The following is a 24,091-nucleotide window of genomic DNA, read 5'->3' as shown; positions in this document are numbered from 1 at the left end:
TTTTTTACCGTTTTTCAGGGAGGTTCCCAGAATCATTAGGGTTGGAAGGGACTTCTGGAGATGATCCAGTCCAGCCCCTCTACCAAGGCAGGGTCATCTGGAGCAGGTGACACAGGAACGTGGCCAGGTGGGTTTGGAATGTCTCCACAGAGGGAGGGACATCCCTGGGCAGCCCGTTCCACTGCTCTGCCACTCTGCCTAAGGCAGCTCTACCTTACATTGAGGTGGGACTTGTTTCTCACTTGTGTTTCTGGCCTTTAGTCCTCGTCCTGTCGCTAGGCACCAGCAAAAGGAGTCTGGCACCATCCTCTTGACACATTCCTTTAAGATATTTATATATTTGATGCGATCCCTCTTCAGTCTTCTCTAGGCTAACCAGTGGGTTGGTGGTATATAAGAATAAAAAGAGTTACCACGCTGTGAAACTCCTGGTGCCTCTGGCCTTGCATGCCTTCCCTCTGGACAGGCTTCAGCTGTTCCACACCTTGCCAATGGAGCTGTTTTGAACAAATTAACATCTCAATGTACCGAAGGTTGAGTAGCAAAGTCAATAGAACAGCCATTTGTTTCTATAGAAACTAAACACCTTAGCAGGGATTGTACCAAGCATTGATTTTGGTGATTTTTTTTTTTTAACTGGAATTTACTGCTTTTGCAGCCTGCTCTTTCTTGTTTTCAGGAAATCAGAAATTTGGAAAACTGACTTGGATTTTTTTAGCATGTGAGGAATTATGGTAATCACATGATAGCGGTAGCAAAAAACCTCTGGAACCGAGTTCAGTGAGTTAGAATTGATTTCTGTGTCTGTATAATCATGAACATTAAAAATCTCCGTTTGTTTCCCCACTTCCAGACCTTAAGAAACTTTGAAACTTCCCATCTTCCACTCCTCTTTCTTCCTAGGCTCTTTTTCCAGTTCAGCTGAAAGGAGCTAATCCAAGAATAGGCTGATGCAGCTGCTTGCTGCCCAGAGATTTAGGGAGTTTGTGAAGGTTTTTTTCCAAGCTATCATTAACATGAGGAAATGTCATAGAGAGAAGAAGTACTCAATTGATGCATTCCAGATTTCTTAGATGAAGTTTCCCCATATGTTCTGTTCTCAAGTGGCACTGATACTGAAATGCCTTCAAGAATACAAATAAGTAATTTAGCTTATCCTGGGAAGGAAATACTAACAGATTTCTGGAAGTCTACAAGGCATGGAATAGCACTCATTCTGTTTGGTAGTGAGACAGTGCAGTAGCTGTGCATTTACAAACTAGTAGGTCCATGTTTACCTTTTTACATTTTTTCCCTGTTAGGACAGAGCATAGAGTTTATTTATTATTTAGTTCTGTGTTTGACTGTACCTAAGTTTGTTCGGTTTTTTATCTTTTTCCCCCCAAAATCAGTATTTATGCTTTCCCTGAAAATATTTGTGGTGTTTATCACAGTGATTCCCATGAGCTATGTAGACTTGAGTTATTTTATCAGAATCACTTGCATGTTTTGATAAGCACCTGAAAAGCCTTGCTCCTCAATTTGATTTTTTTTTCCCCAGACAAAAAAAAAATAAATATTTCCCTTTGGCAGTCATTTCTTTTTTCCATTGAACAGTAGGAAGATGGGTCATATGATTTCCCGCAGAGCCCTTCTGAATGCTGTCAAGAATTTTTGGTAGGTTTTGGGAAGTTCCAGATAATTATGTTTGGTTTTCTGTTCAAGATGTAGCTCTCCAAAGTGTTTAAATTTCCAAATGCAATGACTTTTTCATTGGAATGCTTCAAGGGGATGTGTATAAGGAAGAGATTTCCATTGCTCTCTCCCTTCCACCATTAACACACAGCCTTTAAAAGTTAATGGGTTATGGAAACCTGCTAGATACAGGGAAGGAGTTGGGAAAGCCCTAAGGGTGCACATCTGTTAGGCCTCAGCATTCTGCTGCTGGCCATTTCCAAGCAATCTTTTTCTGTAGTTTTATTTACATTGTGTCTAAACCCCAGTTTTACCCATTGCTTGTGGCTTTGCCAATGCAAACACTCGGTGTGACCAAAATTGAAAAAAAAAATTAAAATGGATTCCACTGGAACTTGTATTCAGAGCCAGAATAAACTCGAGTAGTGCAAGTGTCAGCTCTTGTTCACATGAAGAGTTTACACTGCTGTCTAAAATGGCAGCTAAGCACAGGTGAGAGGACACAGAGCCAAGTGCTCAGCTGATGGTGTTATTCTGACAGGAGTTTGGAATATGGAGGAAGCTCCAGCTCAGGGATGTGAGGCTGCATCTTACTGGTTGACTTTTGCATTACCAGGAAGTGGCAAGCATTGAACTGCTTTGGTCACTTGTTTTTGGAAGATAATTACAGCTTGATGGCTCTTTGATTATCTGAATTTGACTTCAATAGAATTGCTTTCTGATTGCAGAACTACTCATTCTTACAACTTGTGTTTTTTAAGAACTTCAAAATAGAAGATTTGTCTGAAGTTCTCTCGATTGCCCCAGTCTTGGATGTGAGCATCCAATACTGAAATGATATTTTAAATTCATGTTTGCCAAGTCATGGACCAAACCAGATTTTTTTCTTTACAAAATATATCTTTGAGACAACACTGTATGTCTTGGCCTAAGAAATTTGGCTGCCTACATTGCAGAGCTCCTCCACGTGTAGATAGTGCTATTTTCAGGTGTGCAGGTAAAGCAGCAGCTTCCTCATGAAGGTGCAGCTATAAATGCACCAACACCCAACCAGCAGAACAAGTTTCTTGCTGATAGATTTTCTGTGCAAGAGTTTTGTCAACTTGGAAATACCATACAAAATAACTCCTGTGGAATCACTGCTGTCATGTCTGAAATTCAGTTTTGATGAGATTCAGTGTTTCTTGAGGGTTTCAGACTGGTAGAAGCACACAGTTTGGCAAGGATCTCTGGAGGTCATCTTATCCAGCCTCCTGCTCCACAAATGTTCAGTTCCAGTGGATCAGGAACTTCTGAATAACATTCCCTGGGACAGATCTATTCCCAACTTCTTGCTAGGCAGCTGCAGCAGGCCTGGTGGCTTACACAGGAGTCTGTTCGTTCTGAGCGGAGGGGACCTGCTAAAGATGGGAGGGTTGGAGTAAGAGACTGCAACGGACTTTGCTCTGTAAACAGTGGGAGCAGATGCCAGCAGGTGTACCACAGGCTGAGGGCTGTGGCTAATGGGACCTGCAGAAGTCAGGGAAGAGGCCCTGAGTTGAAATAAAGGCTTCAGGCAGTGAAGGAGAGCTCCAGAGTGCACTTTCCAGGCTGTTAACTCCACATGTCAACAAAGATGACATCAGGCAGGCACCGTAAGATTGTATGTTACTCTGGAAGAAATGAGGCCAACATTCCTAGAAATGTCAGGCAAGAATGCTGTGCAGAAAACTGCAGTTTCTAGATTGTTCCCAAGGCTGAAAAGAAGTTCCTATAATGAGGAGCAAAGTACATGGCAAGGTTTCCATCACCTTGTGTCACAGACTGAAGCAAGGTAGTTCTTTCATAGCAGAGCTGATGAAAACTCGCTTTCGATGGAACTTTTCTTGCACTGGGATTTTCAATGTCTAATAGTGCACACATCATTTCTCTGTCCTCAGATTCTTCAGAAACTAAAAAAAGCTGAGCTCTGCTTTGATCTTTATCTTTCCCCTAGCTGGAGGACTAGGTGGTTCTCCTGCTGCCTCTCCAATGCTTAGGTCAATTAAGCTAGCAGAGACCTCTGATACCAGAAATTTGTGTCAAAATTTGGCTGAGACTCAGATATTCAGAAGTGAAAATGGTGAGCTTTGACACACGGCCTGGACTGAAATACATTGTTTAAAATCAGACAGTTCTGGAGGTGCCTGATTTCCCTTCTCCTCCCTAGTCTGATCTACTCTGCATTTCCTCGCTTCAGCTCTGCAGTGAAGGACTCCAGGGACACAAATTAGGATTCTGCGAGAAATTTAGCCTCCAAGAAAGCTGGAGAGGGGCTTTCTACAAAGGTACATATAATGGCTTTACACTGGAAGAGAGCAGATCTAGGTGAAAGATAAGGTCGAAATTATTCAGTGTGAAGGTGGTGGTGCACTGGAGCAGGCTGCCTGGAGAAGCTGTGGATGTCTCATCCCTGGAAGCAGTCAAGGTTGGATGGGGATTTGAGAAACCTGGTCTAGTGGGAAGTATCTCTGCCCATGGCAGGGAGGTTGGAACTGGATATTCTTTAATGTCCCTTCCAACCCAAATAACTCAAGGAGCCCATGCTCTGTTTCTCCTTTCTTTACAGTATGGTTTGCTTTCTTTGTTTGGGGGTGTTGGCACAACATCTCTGGGAGCAAGTAAGGTCTCTGTCCGGTGTTCAGTGGAGTTTGTAGATCCACCAGAACCTGGTGGTCTGAGATTTGACACTCACTTGACATTGCTTCTCACCATGGCTGTAGCCCCTTACTTGCATCTTTCTCTTTCAGCTCCCACAGAGAGACCTCTGAACATCTGTTCCTTCTGACTGGGCATCCAGGACATCTCTTCTTGTCCAGGCCCCACCACAAAGTTTACATGATCACTTCCTTATGTGTAGACCAGACCTGGCCACTGACAAATGCAGCTGAGTGTGACAAGAGGAGCTCACCAGGCATCCTGGGCACCATGCAGGAGCTGAGGGAGGAGAGGCTGTGGGCATCCCCTTGTGTGACTGTCCCATGGGCACAGCTGGCGTGCACAGTGTACATGGTGGCAGTACCTCTGACACTTTGTGTCACCTGCACAGGTGTTCCTGTGCAGGCAGCTGTAAAACAGAATTGTGTTCTTTTGTATCAGAGCAGCTTCCTTTAAGTTCCTGGTAAGGAAAGACAGAATTTGTTTGAACTTTGGCAACTTTAGGGTGGGTATATGTTCCTGGGGGTTTTCTGGGTTCCCTAGGGAATTGCCTTCTCCTTCTTATCTGTCTGCAGGCTGTCAAGGGAGTCCAGGTGATTAACTAGGACAAGAAAATGGGTTTTTTTATTTTCCTATTAGTTTCATTTGATTGGGTTAGCTACTCTTAGCTAACTGCCATCTCTGAAGGTAACCATGTTTACCTTCAAAGATGGCAGTTTTGAAAAAAAAATCATCATTATAAAATGTGTGGATGAAATGCATTCACAGCAATAGTTCTGTGTGGCCTTGATTCAGGTACTGCCTTCTGAAATTATTGCAGAGTAAATTTGTTTCTGGCAGGGAAAGGAGTGGAGACCTTCCAGGTCAAAAGCAAGTGAATTATTCCATGGACTCTAGTGGGGCCAGGATTTACCTTTCAGCATACATTCTTTCAGCCATACATACTTTTTAGCTGCTGTTCCTCTGTCATTAAATAGCCATTTGTCATGGATGGCTATTTATAATACAGGAAGAAACAATAGATAGTTCTTGGATTTTAATTCCCCTTGAAAAAAATATTAAAAATTAACATTTCCAGAGAAGTTCAGTGTAGCACAAAGCAGTGGGTGCCAAGTCCCCAGCCATCCCCCTTCTGAGGGTGGTTTTGTTGGTCAGCTCTAACTGTTCCTCATGGACTGAACATCCCCAGCTTTCCTAGAGATAACGAGGCACTTTGGGAGCAGAGTTTCCCATTTGGTTTTACCAAACCAAAGGAGGCCACATTGTGTGCTCTCAGGCTGCTCCACAACATCAAACAGAAGAGGGTGAGAGGAAGACGAGTTGTGAGCCCAAACTGCTGATTTGAACAATAGCACAGGCACACAGACAGAAAACCGATCTGCATGTGAAATAGCTCCAAAGCAGCCCCCGTTTACAGCTGGCACTTGAAGCAAACCAGAGGCTGTGTCATTTGAGAAGTGGCTTATAAACAGCGGCTGTTCAGGAGAAATTTGACCTGGCAAAATGAGTGTACACACAGACTACAAATCCACCATCCCTTCTGAAATATCTCTGCCATATTTCAGCACTTGGAGGTTCCCATCAGGAGGTGCAGGCAAAGTGTCAAACAGAGCCCATTCCCTTTAAAGGATGAGTTTTGCTTCCAGGGATGATTGCACCTTCTGCTAAAAATCTTATGATCTTTTTTCTTCTTTGTTTTCCCCCTTTCAATCACTAAGGACATTCACATAGAACAGGATGGTTGTTTTTTGCTGTTCTTCCATGTCCATATAGGATCTTCCCTAGATGAGAACACCGTTGCAGTGGGTCTTGCAACCAGTCACAGAAGTGATTAAATGTCAAAAAAAGTAGATATTAAATTCATGTGAAGAGAGGTAGCTCTAACATTTGGGAGTCCCACAAAACAGGATTTTTATGGTGATGGTGCTTCAGTACTGAAAGGCAGAAAAAAAATTGCAACAGAGACAGTGGTCAATAGGAAATGCAGCACACAAAGGCTGTGCTGGGAACTGCTTTGGCAGTTAACATTTAGCTTCACTAAAACCAATGGAGGAAAAAAATATTAATAAATAGTGTGAAAGGTTTTTCTTCCATTGCAGTTAAGAGGAAAGGGACACAGTTAACTGATGGCTGAGCATTTTATTGTGAATAACAGCAATTGCAACACTGTTGCGTATGCCTGTATATGTGCTGGTGAGCATATTTCTATAGACAGGTAGTTGACACAAAGCTGCAGGCAGATTTGCACATTCAGAATTACTTGCTACTAACTGAACATACAGGTAGTTTCACTTGCCTTTTGCTGTGAACTGAGACTTTAATTATTGGGGCTTAAATATTTAATACTGTATGTAGTCTATTTTTTAACAAACGTGTCAAGTAAAAGGTTTAGGTATTGCAAAATGGGAAAGGAGAAGAAATATGGCCCTAAGTCATCTTTGAAACATTTTCATGAAAACTGTAATGCCTCTAGAATCTGAAGGAGGGCAGTCAGTATATTATCACTTGCAGGAAACTTCAAAGTTTGAATTTGCCAGGTAAGCCAGGTATAAACTTGTTAGGATTTGGCAGATCTGTTCACTCATGATTACGTACTTACACTTGGCCTTTACCCCCGTACACTTTGTACAACCTACCTAGACCCAGCTAAATTTGTGTGAAATTTTCCCGGTCACCATGCCTTCCAGCTGGCAGGGGAACTCCTTGGCTGCTTCTCTGGGCAGAATGCCTGCTGGGCACACTGCTGATGTCCATTGGGAAATGTCTTCTTGTGTCACCTAGCTTTTGGGACTACTGAGGCAAGAGCACAAATACATTGGTTCGGGATGTCTCATTTAGAAATGCTGTTCAATTTTAATGCACAAGCTATAGGCTTTTGCCTGAGGAATGTACAGAAGTTTATAGCATGTAAGGCACTAGGGCAGGAGTTCAAACAGGCTTCAGTCATAATGACAGACAACTTATCCATTTGGCTTTCTATCTCCTAGGATTTATTCTGCTGTTCTGATGAGCTATGATTTAAAACACTGAAGTGCCAGTGCAGGCTAACAGCCCCTTTTCCTACACTGAAACACATCATGGAGAGTAAAGACACTGTGCTTTGTATCTCTCTCCCAGTATGAGGTAAAAAATAACAGAGGTATGGGGCTCTGCCCACAAAGACCACCTCACAGGCTGTCAGGTGAATTTGGAGTGGGAATCAGATCCAGAAAACAGATACCTGAATTTAGGTGTCTAATCTCCCAGACTGGAGACTTAGTTATGGCAGTCTTTGGAGCTGGGTGTGATTCATCTGAGGAAATGTAGGTATCCATCCTCTGTTAAGCTGAATCCCTCCGGCAGTGGGCAGTGGGAGGTGGGACACGGAGCTCATCGTGTGTCAACACCTCTGAGTACACAGCTACAGCTTGGAAGCCCATTCCTGGTAAGGATGTGCTGATGACAGGCATTCAGTCTCCAGCTGCTGCGTTGTTTCTGCAGTTTAATGAGAGGGGTGGGCTGCCCCCCCCCCCCCCCCCCCCCCCCGGCAAAGCATGGAGCTGCAGAGCCCTCTGGAGAGCCAGAGTGAGCAAGCTTCATCCCCTCTGTGAGGGGTGGGTGAGCACATTAGACCTTATTTAGGAAGTCAAAATGGCACTCAAGGCTGTGCAATAAAGAAACAACATCTCTCTGTTAAAATTATTTTTACAACCTCTATTGTCGAGTTCAGACAAATAGACTTAACCAAGCCTTCTTAGCATATGAAACATTAGTATCTACCACTTATGTCTGAACCTATGTTTTAGATTTTATTTTCCAGACAAAAGAGTAATTTAAAATTATGCAAATGAGCTGCCAAAGCAAGGCATTATGCAGATTTGTGAGGCAGGCAGCAGAGTGTTAACCCTTGGTGCTGCAGCTTGCTGCAGAGGGAGTGCTGCTGCAGCAGCTCTGCGTGAATTCCTTCCAGCCCTTGTACTCCTTAATTACAACACTCCTGTGGCAGGGCCTGAGGTGTGAGGCTCACCCCCTGTACACCCCCAGTGCCAAGTGAATTTAGGTGGATGGAAGAGCTGTGTTTGCTGCATTGTTCACCTCACAGTCCTGCCCAGCACAAGCTGTACACAAATCTGGTCTGGGCATCTCAGAAAAGACAAGTGTTGTAACTGTCATCCGTGGTTTCATACGGGTTGTTTCCAGAATATTTGAAGTGACTGTCATGGGAGAAATATTAAATTGCTTTTCAAATGCCAGCACTGCAGTAACACTTTAAAAACAATTGACACTGTCAGCTCTAAGTCCTCTAGCTTGCTGGCCTGGCTTGTATACGCAAGATGCACTAGCAGCCTTGACTTTCTGTAGAGGAAAGCTATTAAAAGAACTCCATGTTGTGCTAATTTGTGGGTTCAATAGCTCATTATCCCACCCAGCTATAAAGGTGGTGGGAATAACTCTCAGTCAGGAACAGATGGGTTTTGATAGAAATCCAAGGTCTGATCTGCTCTGGAAGTTTGCCCTGGTCTCTGCAACTGATGCCAACAGCTGACATAGTCACATTGGTGCAAGCACTAGTGCTGAGCAACAAATCCAGTATTTTATAGCGGTAAAGTTTGGCAAATGGCAAGAGCAGGCAAATCCCCAACATGCACAAGGATGTAAGTGCAGCTGATCACTAGTGGAGGTGCCTGATGATGGGTTAAAATAGTGGCAGCCAAGCCCAGGGAAAGAGGGAGAGAATTCACATTGAGCAGTTTTGGAAGGCCTGGGTTTGTGCTTCAGTCATGCTCATGTGGGATGCCACGCCCTGTGAATATTGGATTTGTTCAGCATCAGGCAGGGGTGGATCCTGGTGAGGGCAGGAAGGACTCTGGCTTCAGTATGGGAGGACTTGAATCCACATTTCCTCCTGCACTCCAGTTCATAGAATCATACAATAGAATCATACAGTGATAGTTATTCATGGCTCTCTGTGAGAGAGCTTACAGAGCAGTGCAGGTTTCAAGGAAAACACCAGAATATGTATTTCTGTAGTGAATTACTTCAGGAGCCAACGTCTTGGGGCTGCTCCAGGACACAGAAGTAATCTGGGTTTCTCTCTTGCACCCTCTTACACCCAAACCCTTTAAAATTTTCTCCACTCACCAAATTGCTCCCTCACACTTTCTTTTTAGTTAAAGATGTAATTTCAAGCTGCCTGTCAGAAGCTGCCTGTCTCAACCAGCAATACTGAATAAACACTTCAATATGTTCAAACCTGGATGCTATTGGTGAGTTTACAGGCTTAAAACCTATGACCATTTTCAAACTGGATACACATGTGTGCACACAAAGGTTATCTCAGTTTAGCTACTTTGGTTTTGCTTGTCCTTAAGAGCATTTTTGGCTCAAAAATGTGATGTGTCTCACGTATTTGGAAAGAGTTGTCCAAAGCACATGATCAACATCTGTTGGTTTTGATATGCCAGAGGAGCTATGTAAGAGATGGAGAGATCAGAGAATACATTGCTGCTGTGTGTATTTGTTTTTAAATTTGGATTTTCTGTTTTGAATTTGGAGTTTATCTATTGCTCAGTTTTTCTATTTAAGCAATGGGCTGAAGGTCTGGTTAGTAAAAAAAAAAAAAAGCTTGAAACTCACATTGGTTCAGGTTTTGTTAGTTTTGGAGGAAAAGAATATAAGGATAGAAAGCTCAAAATGGTATAAATCAGACACTGCTGCTGTACTGCCAATGCCTGGCCAGCTTAAAAGAACTCAACTACTTTAAATAGGCAGAAGCACTGTTTTATGATGGCAAACAACATAGCTGAGCACCAAGACCATGGAAGGAAGTTGCTACGAAACCTCTATGGTGCTCTGGAAAAGTTTTGCAGCACAGGCACCTATAAGAGAGTTGTCACCACCTGCCAGCCTGGCATTTCCTAAAAACAGGGGTGTAAAATTGTAGTACACCTTGTTTTCTATAAATGCAGCACCTGGAAATGCCTTACAGCTCATTTTAAGTCACTGCAGCTTCAGGGGGGACTGTAAGCTCTTCCCAGAACCATCTCTGAAGACTCAACACTAAGGTCTTGTCCACAGTAACACTGAAGCCTTGACTTCTGTGTCCAGACAAGGTCTGCCCCGACTGCACTCATCTTAATTAGGTTCTTAGCAAAGATCTTTGCTTCTGTGAGCTCTAACCTTGCCCATGCTGAGATTTCAATAAGGTAAACTGGAAGCTAGACTAGCCCTCTGCAGGCACAGCCACGGAGTCACTTTGCCTTTGCACTGACCTGCATGGTGGCTTTGCCAGCAGAGATTTCCTGCAGGCATGCTGCCAGCTCAGGTGGGTTCTCTGCATGGGGATGCTTCAGAAAGCTGAGGTGCATCAATCAAAAATGTTACAATTGCAGGTCCACAGTGTCAGCCTGCACACGCTAAAACCCTAATTTCATACCAAGTAGTTGTAACTGTGATGAAATCTTAAGGATGGTATCTTAATCCTTTTAACACTTGATTTCTTTTGTATGGCTACTTCATAGTTTAACCATTTAAGACCATTTCTATGAGGAAACTGGAAGGTAAAATACTGGGGAATCAACAGGGACCAGGTTTTTCTTTCATCATGAAGTCATCTGTCAGTGCAGCTCATGACTGGAATTAAGACAGGCAATGTCTATCAGGGGTTGCTAAGGATTGCTTGTCTACACACTTCCCTGGTAGCGTTTTGCAAAAATGGGTGATGTGAGGTACAGTGATGGAGGAATGGCTGCTGTGAGCACAATGACCAGAGCTGTGAAATTTCTAGGCTGTGAAATTCCCTTTGTGTGGGAACCCCCTGAAGGTGTGTCACCAGCAAACTCCTGTCCTTCATTCTGCACTCCTCCCTGCCCACCTGGTGAAACACCCATCTTGCTACAAGCCATTAGTACTCAAAAGGTGGACAAGGGGATTTCCTGCTCCTTCAAAGATAAGCAATAAATTAGGAGAAATAAGAAATGCATGTTAAACCTGAGGGCACTCCTTCAAAGAAAGATTCCTTTTATAACAACAGGGTTCATTCCACAACAAAGAAGGCACTCCAGAGAAGATGTGATGCGGATATGAAATACTGATACATGAAGTATGGCTCTTACAGGATTTTCCATTCTGGTCTATCTAGTTTGTTGACACATAAAAAAGATCCAGATCTTCAGTTTAACTTAAAAAAACAAACCTCTTAGGAAATGCTTTTTTATACAGCATATAATTAATGTATGGAATCAGCACAGTATGTTCCTGACAGGTATAGACTAGCTCTGCACTTGATGGTCTATCAGCCTTTTGAGCTGTGTCCCTGTGAGATGCTGTGGGAGGGAGGGCTCAAAACAGTGTGTAAGGCCAGGAACTCAGCTGTTAATTTAAAGAAAAGCCTTTAGTTTCTGGAGCAAGAAAACTATAAGAGCTATAGTAACATCTGGAGCTTTCTTGGTTCAAAGAAGGTTTTTCTGCATTTCAGAAAGGAGTATGTGCATGCACAGAAAGCAGTTCCAGTGGTGTTACTGGAGCAAGGTCTCATCCAAAGACTCTCAGATTCCACACTTGGTGACTCAGAAAGTAGCACCCACATCACATGCTTTTACAGCAGTGACATTCACACCTGAGGGAGTTCCCTGCACCTTCCTTATGGCAGGTAAGGAAAACGAGAACCCAACGGACTCAGCTGGATAGCTGCTGATGGGAATAGCCATGTCCTAGCAGCACCCCTCTCCTTTGTCAGCTGCAGAGAAAATTTAGAGGGAAGTGGATGTGTTTGCTAGAGGTTTGAAGAGGGTGAAGCCCATCAAGGTGCCTGCTGACTGCAGCTGGGGAGCCTTCTGCTTTCCCTGCTCTGAAGGCAGAGCCACCCCAGATGGGGTGCTGGGAGATGCAGGTTCCCCTTGGTGCTGGGTGGCTGAAGCAGGCATCCCTTGCAGCTGTGCTGTCCATCCTGCCCCTCTGGTAGGCACAGCTGCCCCAAAGCAAGGATGTGCTCCTCCCGTGAATCATCTCCTCAGCCACACAAGTTAATGTGTCACTACATCTCTGGGTCTCTGTGCTCACCACAGCCATGGGCCTTAGACTGGTGCAGAGCAGGCAGGACCCGGGCAGGTCTTGCTCAGATGCAGGACAGCTGAGTAGTGAGGAGAAACAGGAAAGGCAAGTCCAAAGGCTGGTGTGACACAAAGGGAAAAGGTGATGTAGTAACACCAAGTGAGCAGGCACAGCCCCGTGCAGCCTACTGGTGTGCACTGGAGCCCTCCCATCAGGATATGCTATGGCAGCACTGTGTCTCCAGCTGGAAATGAGAAGGGGTCTTCCCCAAAGTAACCAGCACAGGCAGGACTGTTAGAGGCAGGATTCTGGAGCAAACCTGAGCCTTGCTCATCACCACAACATCCTTGTGCACAGGTAATTGCCTCTTCCAAAGCAGCAGCCCTCACAGACCTGAGCCTAGGAGGTGCAAAGCATCTGGGCCATCTCAGAGATCAGTGCTTCTGAAATAGGGTGTGATTGTTACGGTTCATCAAAGCACAGGCTTAACTTTAAACTCCTCAGTCATACAAGTAGTTACTGTCTGACCCTGTCTCACACCCTAACAGTGTTGCCAAAGGAGGAGGGAAAGAATTGAAATTTTACACCGTGGCATATGGAGTGATTCAGAATTCTTCTAAAATGGAGATGGTGAGAATGTTTTTGTCAGGTCTTTGATCCCTTTCAAAAATAGAACCCCCTGGATGTGATTAGAGAGAGCTCATGCTGTGAGCTGGAGTTTTTGTAATCACCGCTGACTGGAAGTGCCTGTCAGTCTGATTTGTGCATTTTTCCAGTCTTGTTTTATAATACAATCAAATTGCTGTTCCCACATTGTAAGACACACTTCACAAGTTTCTTGGGAGAGGACACCAAGCTCCAAGGCTAATTCATTTTTCCTCTCAAAAAAGAATTTTTCCATTTTTTCTTCTTAAACTATTTAATTTTATGATTACTCACAGAGGCTGAAAAATGATTCAACAAACCTTGGGTAATCTCCAGGTGTTCTCCAGATTGGAAACCAGCAATTGAAAAGGGAAAAAATATAGAAGAAAAGACAAATTTGTTTCAAAATTGAGGAACTTTTTATTTCACGGTACTTAAGTGGTTAAACAACTCTTGTAGAGTGGCACATCAGGATGTATTTCCAGGTAGATGTTCACATCCCTGTAAGGGGCCCTAAACCACCGCAGAAACAAGATAACAGAAGCCCTTGGATTTTAGCCACCAGCCTTATTTACCTCTGCTCTAAGGATATTGTAGATAAAACCTCTGAGACCCTAGGATAGATTTACAGAAGAAAGTAAGGCTGGCACCTCCTGTTTCACCATGCTTAGTGCCATGAGGTAGGACCTGTAAGCTCACAGCTCATTCTTCTGGGCCACTGCTGTTGCTGCACCTTGCCAAGGAGATCCTCACTGCAAAAAAGAACTGCTCGTCCCCCTTTAAACAGGGAAGAATGAAAAAAAAGGCAAAATAAGATTGGGGTTTTCTTGTCATCACAAGAGTCTTGTTCCATCTGTGTGGAGAAAAGCTGTCACAGAAATGATGGGAGGCTGGTGGTCGTAGCTGGCTGCCAAAGGAAGACACTGCCTGGAATGTACAGCTGATGTTAATGAGTGGCATAAATTTAATTGGTAATTAATTTTTTATTCAAGCTGACTTTTTTTTTTCTTCCTAGTAGAACAGACAAGAGTGGAAATGTTTCACATAATCACTGATTTCACTGAAGCTTTGACACCATTATCAAGTGCTTTTAATACTTTTTGATTTTATATGAATCCCATAAAAAATCCAAACACCAGGATGTAAACAAAAGACTTCAAGAAGCTTAGTTTTGATATTTCTATTACATTCCAAATTTGGAATGAAAGGAGGTATGAAATAATCACCTCTCCCAGGAAAATGTGACATCTCACACAGCTCTGACCATTCTTGCATAAGTCTCAAGGATCTCTGCTGATGGACAAGTCTCCCCTTGCACTCAGTGATGCTGCAAAACGTCCAGCACACCTGCCACAAAGGGAATTCTCACTCACATCCTACTGGATGCTCAGGGTCACCTTCCAGGGCAGCAGCATCAATAGCCAATACCATCTTTTGGGGGAGTACCTTCTGAAGCATGCTGATGGAAAGGTAGAGGTCTTCTGATACTGCTCAAATGACGGGGACACATCTCTGACAAGTGGATAGGCCTTACCTTCATCTTTTAGAAGAGAAAACAAAAGGCACCTGCAAACTGTCTTCTTTTGAAGAGAACATGGATGTTGAAGAAATGAGAGAGTTCTTGTTAAAAGAGAGCTCTCTCATATTGCACTAGTGCCTTAGGCTGCAATGCAAGATGTAACTGCAAGTATGTATTCTATTACCATCTGTTAAAGCCAGGTAGGGCAGTGCTCTTTGTCTTCCCCACTATCCTCCCTCCAGGGGGATATCTTCTGTTAATGGGCCATTGAGTGTCACTGCATGACTGATAAAATCACTGTAATCTCACATTGTGAGATGCTCTGCCCAGGGGAAGGAGCCAAGCATTCCTACCTGGATATAACCTGAAATTTAGAACACCACCTTCAGCCTTTTCCACTGGATTCCCAGAGGAAGACTGGACTGTCTGCACCACCACTGGACCTTCAGAGGAGAACTGAACCCTGATTCTGCAGGATCCCTGCTTCAACAGAACTGCATTTGTCACTCCAGGAGGACTGCAGCCACCATTTAATCAGACTGCTACCAACACCCTGACCAACAGGCTGTCAGGTTATATTCTGACCCTGTCAGTAGGTTTTGGTTGGTTGGTTGGTTGGTTGGTTGGTTGGTTGGTTGGTTTTTTTGTACTACTGCATTTTTATTTTAATTTTCCTAGTACAGGACTGTTATTCTCACATCTTTGCCTGAGACCACCTTAATTTCAAAATTATAATAATTTGGAGGGAGGGGGTTTACATTTTTCATTTCAAGGGAGATTCCTGTCTTCCTTAGCAGACGCTTGTCTTTTCAAACTGAGACAACTAGCACATTGATTTCTACTCCTGCAGCAAAACTGTTTCATTTGTAGAGGACTCTCCTGAACAGAAGCAGATGTCAGACTATTGACTAACAACATAGAATGCAGATTTTGTAGCAAATAACTTTTTGTTTGCACTTAGGTGAACAAGATACCTTCAATGGAAGAACAAGAACCAGTAGATACATTACACACTGAACTCCACAGGCACCAGTGGCTCTTGGCACTTGCTCACAGATGGGGGTTTGTACCCGGGGTGTTGCACATGGCTGGCTAATACCACTTACCTTGTTCATACCTCTGAGGACTGGAAAGCACAAATAATGACCATGTTCAGCTACTCCACAATTTACATCTCTTCTGGGTGCTCAGTTAGCTGAGCTATTTGTACTAAATGGGAACAGTAGGAATACAGTAATGTTGGCTGAAAACAAAAGCTGAAGCAAGGGGATTTTCAGAGCAGCTTTAGGGCCTGAAAACTGCTTCAGTCTCCCTCGTTTTGTTACAGAAAGGTGGTGAGGGGTCCTAGAAATTACTCTGGTGGTGACAGACAGAAAAAAATTTCAATTTTTCAGCAGGCTGTTCCCTTTAAGCCTTGCAGCAGCTTTCAGATACTACCTTTGGGAAGAGGGACTGGCTTGATGGAGGGAGTGAGAAGCTCTCCCACAGCATCACTCCTTGTGCAGGATGGCAAGCAGCTGCTGCAAGCCCAGGCAGTCTGCACTGCCCCACCAGTGCAGGAGCAATGGCAGGGCTGGCAAGGCCAGGCCCTCATGTGAATTAGCACCACTGACATTCCACTGATGGGCTTCTGCTCTCCATGGCATGGTGCTGCAGGATGTTTTAGTCAAGATCCCTGTGCACATGGGACAAAGCATCTTTAGCAATGATGCTGGGTAGTGTGATGCCCTGAAGTATGCTGGGGAAAGACCTGTCACTGCTTTAATTACATTCAAACATGCACAGCTAGAGTGAATAATACCATGAGCAGGTCAGGAACTGATTAACCAGTTTGCTGCTAAAGGGAAGGGTACCCTCTTCCTTTTCTTCCACCTGGCCTGTTTAGAGCAGACCTTGTTTGGAAGAAGGACATTTATTCACTTGGGTGTAACAAAATATGGTCTTGCCTCTCAGATCCCCACCACTGTGTGCCAGTGGGAGAGCAGGAGTGGGAGAGAGCCCAGGATAATGCAGAAACATTATTTAGTAGGAAGACATGTTAGGACAGCACTAGGAAAACAAGGAAAAGACAACTCTTAAAAAAAGTTGACTAAGCATCAGTGTGTCTGAGCAGTAGCTTGAGGAGTTAGTGCAAAATATTTGATGAATCATTTAAATTTGAATTGAAGGAATTCAACTGCTCCATTATGAGTTTCAAGTGGAGAAAGAATTCCTTGAGGAAAGATATAAAAAGCAGTTATTGATATAGCATGAGTATTTTTTCCTATGAAGGTTAAAGAGTGTTAAATATGTTGGAAAAACCAAGAGAATATCAAAGGATGTCTCATGTACATAAACAGTGTGTTGGCAATCCAGAAGTACCATCCCAGGAGTTAATTCCACAGGTTCATACTGGAAGTCACTCCAAGGAACAGGAGGCTGAGCTGGAGCCTGACACCTGGGTCTGTTCCAAGCCTTTCAGCAATACTTGACTGGACTTAGGGGCACAGTTACATGGCTAATTACTTCTGTTCCATATGGAAATGAGAAGAGGAGGAAATGATCATTATTATCCATTTGAGCACATGCTTACCTGAGTGCAGTGTGTGGCTACAGTGCTCTGTATGCAATTGCACTCTCAGTTAAACAACACCTGGATTTCTTCTGAGGGTTGGTACAGACTCAGCTTCAAGTGATATCCTTATACCCCACTCAAGAAGGTGATTGGGGTGTTGATAGATTCTGCCTGATACCTGTAAATCAGTGCTTCAGACACTGTCAAAACCTGGTATTGAAAATATGTTGACCACACTCTGAATTGATCTGTACTTGCTGAACTTGATGTGCTCTTGCTCAAAAGAGACCAAGAGAAACCTTGAAGGAATGGTTAATTCAGGAATTGTGTTTGAAAGGGCAAAGAAGATAGCAGTGCTTCCAGCCCTGGGAGTAAGATTTTGGGGTTTTGGAGGTTTAGGATTGGGTTATTTGTTTGGTCAGTTGTGCGGGGTGTTTTTTGAGGACTTTTTTTAGGAACTTTTTTTTGAGTTTCAGGTAATATGGAGTATCTTCAAATCCATCTCTGTGGACTCCCCAGGAAATTCACTGGACTCTGTGAACTCAGTGGACTCAGAGTGGAGAGGTCCCTGGCTCTGTGCTATGAACAAGGGGAGAGAGTTACACCTGACAGTAAGCAATGAAGGACATCTGCCAGATTCCATTGCTCCATTGTGCTTTTAAATTTGAGGAGTTTCTCAGCATCATGGGTATCAGAAAGACCTTGACAGCCAGGGATGCTTAAGGAGCCAAAGAATCTATTCTGTGTTTGACTTGTCTGTGTTGAGATGTTGTCTTTGAGGTCACTGTGGGAGTGGGTTCAAGGCAACCTGTGAGACTGACAAGGGCTGGATCAGACATGGATGCTGTAGCACATGTACTCCTTCATTCTCCTCCTCATGCCAGATCAGAGCTGACTGTGCAGACTCCCTAGGACTGCAGCAGATACAAAACAGGAGGATTTCCTATTCCATTGATTAGTAAAGACAATTTCAAAGCAGCACTTGCAAGTTAGGCTCATTAGTGGACTCGCTTCCTTAACATCCCCAAACATGGGGCTTGGTCTTCATAAAAGTCAAAATTCACCTTGGCTTCAGTGGGCAGGGACTTGCTAAAGCTGAAACCACAGTGCTATTACCCTGCTGATTGTCCATGGCCCAGTAACATGCAGCACCCACGTACCAGCATGCCACCAGCAACTCCACATTGCATTTACAGCACCAGCTGACTTGCAGTGAAAGAGAAACACCAAGAAATCCTCTCTACCAGAAGTACTGGAACTACCCCACCAGCAGGTGCAGTAACACACTGTGTGCCAGAGGTCCCTCCTTCTCCTAGGGAAATGGAGCTGAGTTGGTTCTTGAAATGACAGACAGCACACCCTCAAGGTGGAGTTGATCTGTACTCAAAACAATTCTTGTTCGTCCATCTACCTTCCAGGAAGTGCTTGGTGCTCCTTTCAAGTGAGGCCAGCTAGGCAGACCCACAGAAATGTGAGTGCCACTTCCTTGTGCCTGAGAATCACCAGCTCCACAGTAGTGACATTGTCCAAGTCACATGCACGAGGTTGCTTATTCCTCTAGTGTGGGCCCATAATTACCCATCCATGCCCAGAAGGGCAGGCAAGCTGTCCCACAGCTCACAGGAAATAATTACAGAGCAGCTCACCTTCCTGCAGTACAACACTCTTCCTGATACATCCCAGAGGCAGCAGCAGCAGCATTACTCACAGTGGGTGATGTTTTCCAGCCTGATCCTCATGGCCTGGCTCAGCCATCCATCCCACCCCATCTGAGGCTGCTCCAGCCCAGCACAGCACGTTGATGCAGGGAAGCTGGGGAGGAAGTGGAGGACACGGCTGTGGCTGTGGGAAGCAGCCTATCAAGAAATGCTTGTTTAACACATGGCAGATCAGCCTGCCTCAGGAGTGAGCTGTTTCTGTAAATCAAATAACTTCTCATGAGTCAGGAGCCCAACCCTTATTACAGAGTCACATCTTTTCAGAAATCGCTGTAATTCAGGGATTTTTATTGTTAATAGTTTTTGGCTTTCATGTACCAGCCTGAGGTGGGATCTGACTCCTTAGAGCTGTTAAGAGCACAGGTTTCTGTGTGCTGCCAGCACCCAAAGGGAGTGAAAGCCTGTAAAGGGATTCCAGGCAGCCCATCCTCATTTGCCAAGAGAGACAGATCAGTCCTTCTTCTCTGAATGCTTTTGAGGGCCCCTTTCCTAAAAATGACACCCACAGACTGTAAGCTCTCTGGAGGCATTACTGGAAATGACCACATATATCTGAGAACACTGAAATTAAATTTCTAATACTCAGCTGCTGTAATCTGCAAACAGTGCTTAGTGGTAGAAAGAGGTAGGAACCACTTTCCAAAGCTCTCTCCAAGTACATATTACCAAGAGAGTCGTTTGTCAGCCACAGCAGGTTCCCACTTCTGCTCAGCCTCCAGGAAGTCACACTGAGGATGATTGCCATGCAGATCTTCATAGAAATTTCATAAAATATAAGATGAAACATAATTATTGAGTTGTCTAGTCTAGCCACCCATCCATCTCTTATATGTGCAAAGTGAACAATTTGCAGCAGAAGACCAAAAGTTTGAAGTGTGTGGGAGTAACGAAAAACAGCAATAGAAGCATGAAGAAAATCTTTACCAACATTGCTTAGCTGCTGCAGTAATGGAAAACAAGGCTACAAATTACTTTCAGAGCTCTATGTTTCCATTGTTTTAAAAGCTACAGCCCTTTTTTTCAGAGCATTACAAAAACATCCTGCCTGCAGATAGGCTTTTATGTTTTTTAAACACTGCTTGCAAACATAAGTGCAGGTATGTGGCTGGTGTGAGAGAGCCCTTGGGGATGAGGAGCTCCACACAGGGGTGTTTTGGGAAGTCTCTATAAACCAGTGTTGTCATCCCTGGATTAATTAATTCCACAGTGGGCACAGTGTTTCATCCAACTGCAGGATTTCCTGGGAGGTTTTGGGACAGGACACAGTGAGACAAGGCAAAGCACACACTGCTCCCAAGGCAATGCAAGCCAACAGCACTGCTGGGTACTGCCCTTCTGCCTGTGATGATGGTGGGAAAGGGGGCAGTGGAGGAGAGCAGAGCTTGGCCAGCACCTGCTTGGTTGATTTGTGTCCACACACACCTGCTTATCCTGTGTATGGTATGTGGTGATGCCCCCCCCAGGGTTATTTTGCCTGCAGGCCCCTCTGCTCAGTGTTCTGCTTGCAGACCATGCTGATGCTCTCCTGCTCTGGGGACAGTCTCCCTGGATGAGCATGCCTGTGAGGAAAAGCTCACATCCCTTGGCAGAAAGATGCATCCCAAAGGAGTCAGCAACCCACTGCCTGCAGACCCTCCTCAATCTCCTGTGGGGCACATGGCAAATCCTCAACCCCCCAGTTTCATGTACCAGCAAGGTTTAGCTTCAAATTGTTTTTTGAGCTGTTGCTTTCCCTGCAGAAGTTTTGTTTTGATACACACCCTTGTGTTCAGCATCTTTGCTCTGCAGGGGCATTTGTGGTCCCTACTCGTGTATCAGAAGGGAGACTGAGCTTGATTAGAGTGATCAGCTCAGTTCAAGTGATTGGCTCCAGACCTCATCTCTTCAGACTGGGCTTGGCAAACAAAACCCCCTCTGGGAAATAAAGGGTTCAGGCTCAGCAGGCAAGAGAGACCTCCTGAAGGACTCTTTCATGTAGAGCTGAAAAGAATAGTGTCAGAGTTTTAAAGATAAAGTAGTGCCATCAGAGGGGTGTGCAGGCTCCACACAAGAGGGACACTTCACGTGTTGTCAGCCTTTGAATTCAGCTTTTAAATAAAAGATTGGTCTTCAGACCAAAAAAGTGATGCCTTTTATGAGTAATAAAGCACAAAGCAATTTATTTCTTTTTATGGATGAGGCTACCATTCAATATAAAATAATATAAAATATAAAAATATAAAATAATATGGCTATTTTGATTTTTTGATAAGCCAAATTCATATTTCACCTTGGGAAAATAACACATCATCTGGCTTGCCACTGGGCAGATGCCTGAGACACAAGGGTGTTGGTGCTGCTGAGGCTGGGATTAGCTTTTGTGTCACAGGCCAGTCCCAGGGAATATGTTTCATGTCTTGGGCTCCAGACCTTGTCAGAGGTGACGGGATGGAAGCTGATGGTCAGTATCATTGTTGGGAATTTTGGGCAGCAGCACTGAAGCAACATTGTGTACAAAACTGCATGCAAGTCGTGCTCCCCAAGGCCCGTGGGGGCTCTGCAGCCCAGCCACTGCGCACATGTCCTGCTGCCGTGTCCAGCCCCGGCCTGTCCCTGCCGTGTCCAGCCCCGGCCTGTCCCTGCCGTGTCCATCTCTGGCCTGTCCCTGCCGTGTCCATCTCTAGCCTGTCCCTGCTGGGTCCATCCCCGGCCTGTCCCTGCCGGGTCCATCCCCAGCCTGTCCCTGCCATGTCCATCCCCGGCCGGGCCGGGCGCTGCAGGCCCTGGGCTGAGCGCGGGCCCGGCCGTTGTTGCCATGGTGACGGCGGAACGGTGGCGGCCGGGCCGTGAGGCAGCGCCGGGAGGCTGCGGGAACAACGGCAGCCCTGCCCCAGGCTCAGCAGCAGATGAAGCTCTCAGGGCGCTCCAGACCGCTCTTGCCCTGACACACTTACAGCCTGACAATGTCGCACTGTTACTTCCAGGAGGACAGCATGCAGAACCTGCGGCACATCAACAGGCAGATGAGGCTGCTGGACCTGCGGCTGCAGCTGCTCCGGGAGAGGCTGTGCTCGGCCCGCCTGAACCGCTGCGTCCTCTCCTGCTGCTGCCTGCCCCAGCCCTGCTTCCGGAGAAGGTGCATCGCTGCGAGAAACGAGAGGTAAGAGAGAGCTGCCTGCTTCCTACGGGCATTGGCAACCTTTAGGGTAGGATAAAGGGAGGTTTGACATTGCTATCGGGAGCAAAGGTTCATACAGGTAAGTAGGGTGGGAGCAAAATAGCCATTTTGGAGAAATAAATTGCAAGGGATACGGGAAAGTAAAGACTGGTCTCTCGTTTTAATTCCAGAACGAAAAGACTTGGCATGATGTTGAACTCGTGCAGTGGTCAAAATTTGGCTTTGATCGATGTGAAGGGTTTTGACCCCAGAGACATCACGGTGACGGTGAAGGACGGGAAGGTGACGGTGTCAGCGGAGCGCAAGGTGGAGTGCAACACCGGCCTGTCAAAGACCAGTAACTACAAAAAGTTCGTGAAGGAATTCTGCCTGCCGCCAGGGGTGTGTGACAAGGAGGTGACATACTCCGTGGAATCCAAGTGCCTCCCGCCACCCAAGTGCTGCCCTTATCTCTGCCCTTACTGAGCGGCAGCAGGAAGCCAAACCAGCCAGGCCGTTCCTCTGCCTCAAGCCTTCTCCTTGTCACATTTAGATCTGTGTCAGAGCTTCTCTTACCTCTTCCATTAAAGAAAACGGCATTCTGAGCAAGTTGAGTGAGCCTCATTTTGAAGGGGTTTGGTGGGCAAAAAGGGGAGTGCCATCAGGAAAACACAAAGATATTTTTGGGCATACATGACTGTGGGCACTTGCTGGGTACTGAAAGCAGGGCTAGAGATGGTGGATTCAGGGCATACAATCTCACAGATTTTAAAGGCTGAGAGGCACCACTTATGATCAGTCACATTTCTGTAAGGACACTTCTCTCAATCCAACCTCTTCCATTTGAGCTCTAGGGTACTTCTAGGAGGAAAATCTTGAAGAGAAACCCCTTGAGGGGAGGAGCCTTCTCCCCAAAAGATCAAGCCATACCCTTTGTTCCCTTGGCTTGGTTCTTGCACAGAGTGCCTGGCTAGGAAAAGCCGTGGATGAAGGACAGAGAGCTTTTCCTTAGAAGAGTTGGGATTAGGGTAGAACTCTTAGCAGCTGAGGAGGGAATGACATCATTTCCTGCTGAATCAATGGCTCCAAAATAATAAGAAAACATTTTTCATGTTGGGAGAGGGGGAGAATTGTCAGTATAATTGCTTGAAGGCAATTTTAATTTACTGCCCTAGCCTCAGCACTTGGGTATGCACTCCTGTGGGAAGTAGCATTACCTCCCACTGCAGAAAGGTAATGCTTTAAAAGTGTAGTGAAAAGTGTAGCAGAACGTACCTGCATTTACCAGCCACCTGGGCCAGCATCTCCCCAGTGAGCACCACCTGCTTCAGGCTTCATGAGCCCCTGGGGCTGGAGGGAGGAAGGTTGCCTCCTCTTCATGTGATGCACTCCCCTGCAGCAGACTTCTCTAACAGGGAGCTCAATGTTTTAGGCTGTGCTGGCACAGAATCTGTTCCCTAACCTGCTGGGGGAGAGGGTGAGCACCTGTGGGCTGCTGCTGTGCAGGTGTGCTGCACAGCTGCAACTCTTCAGAGTGGAGTGCTGTCCCTGCCATTAGCCTGCCTGAGAAATGCAGTTGGTTGCTGTCACCTGTGGAGACCCTGACTCCTAAAGGACCCTCACACCAACTGGATCAATGTATCTCAGTGCACCCAAGGGGTCCCCAGTGCCAAAAGCACCCACTCACTGCTGCAGCAGGGAATATTCCCCTGGAAACACACCTGAAGAAAACAATGCCAGTCGTTTATGTACAGCCTGCACACAGACAGGCTCACTTTCACAGTTGACTTTCACCTCATGAGGGTGGTGAATCACAGGGGATGGGTTACAGAGCCCTGAGTCCATGGCTGGGGGAGGCTCCATCACCACCTGCTCCTGTTCTCTGGGTGGAAGGGAGCTCCTTCAGTCAAACATGTTACACACAGATCAGCTGAGGATCAGTTTAGCTTGGCTAGAAACAGCTTGGTAATTTAACTGTGCTGCAAGAAATTAACTGCTTCTGGGATACTTTCAGCATCCAGCTATCACTTAAAATAACATCTGTTAATAAATGTTAAACTTTATGGGCTTAGTGTGTAGCTGGGTCAATATAGAACCATACAACCATGGAATAGTTTTGGAAGGTGACCTTGTCTAAG

The 24,091-nt window shown here is 45.3% G+C and overlaps 1 protein-coding gene across 1 annotated transcript; it reads left to right on the top strand.

The window, feature by feature from the left end:
* Positions 1–9: 9 nt before the first annotated feature.
* On the top strand, positions 10–22,558 carry ODF1 (outer dense fiber of sperm tails 1). Its single transcript, XM_071421475.1, has 6 exons — positions 10–127; positions 14,045–15,117; positions 15,507–15,607; positions 17,576–17,710; positions 21,781–21,956; positions 22,145–22,558. The coding sequence occupies exons 3-6, from the start codon at positions 15,602–15,604 to the stop codon at positions 22,437–22,439; spliced, it is 612 nt and encodes a 203-aa protein (XP_071277576.1). The 5' UTR covers positions 10–127; positions 14,045–15,117; positions 15,507–15,601; the 3' UTR covers positions 22,440–22,558.
* Positions 22,559–24,091: the final 1,533 nt, after the last annotated feature.

This window comes from Agelaius tricolor, unplaced genomic scaffold (genome assembly GCF_023055355.1).
Source record: "Agelaius tricolor isolate 1412-34295 unplaced genomic scaffold, bAgeTri1.0.p SCAF_2, whole genome shotgun sequence".
NCBI classification, from domain to species: Eukaryota; Metazoa; Chordata; class Aves; order Passeriformes; family Icteridae; genus Agelaius; species Agelaius tricolor.
The sequence above is the reverse complement of the archived record's forward strand: the minus strand, read 5'-3'. Positions and strand labels throughout refer to the sequence as shown.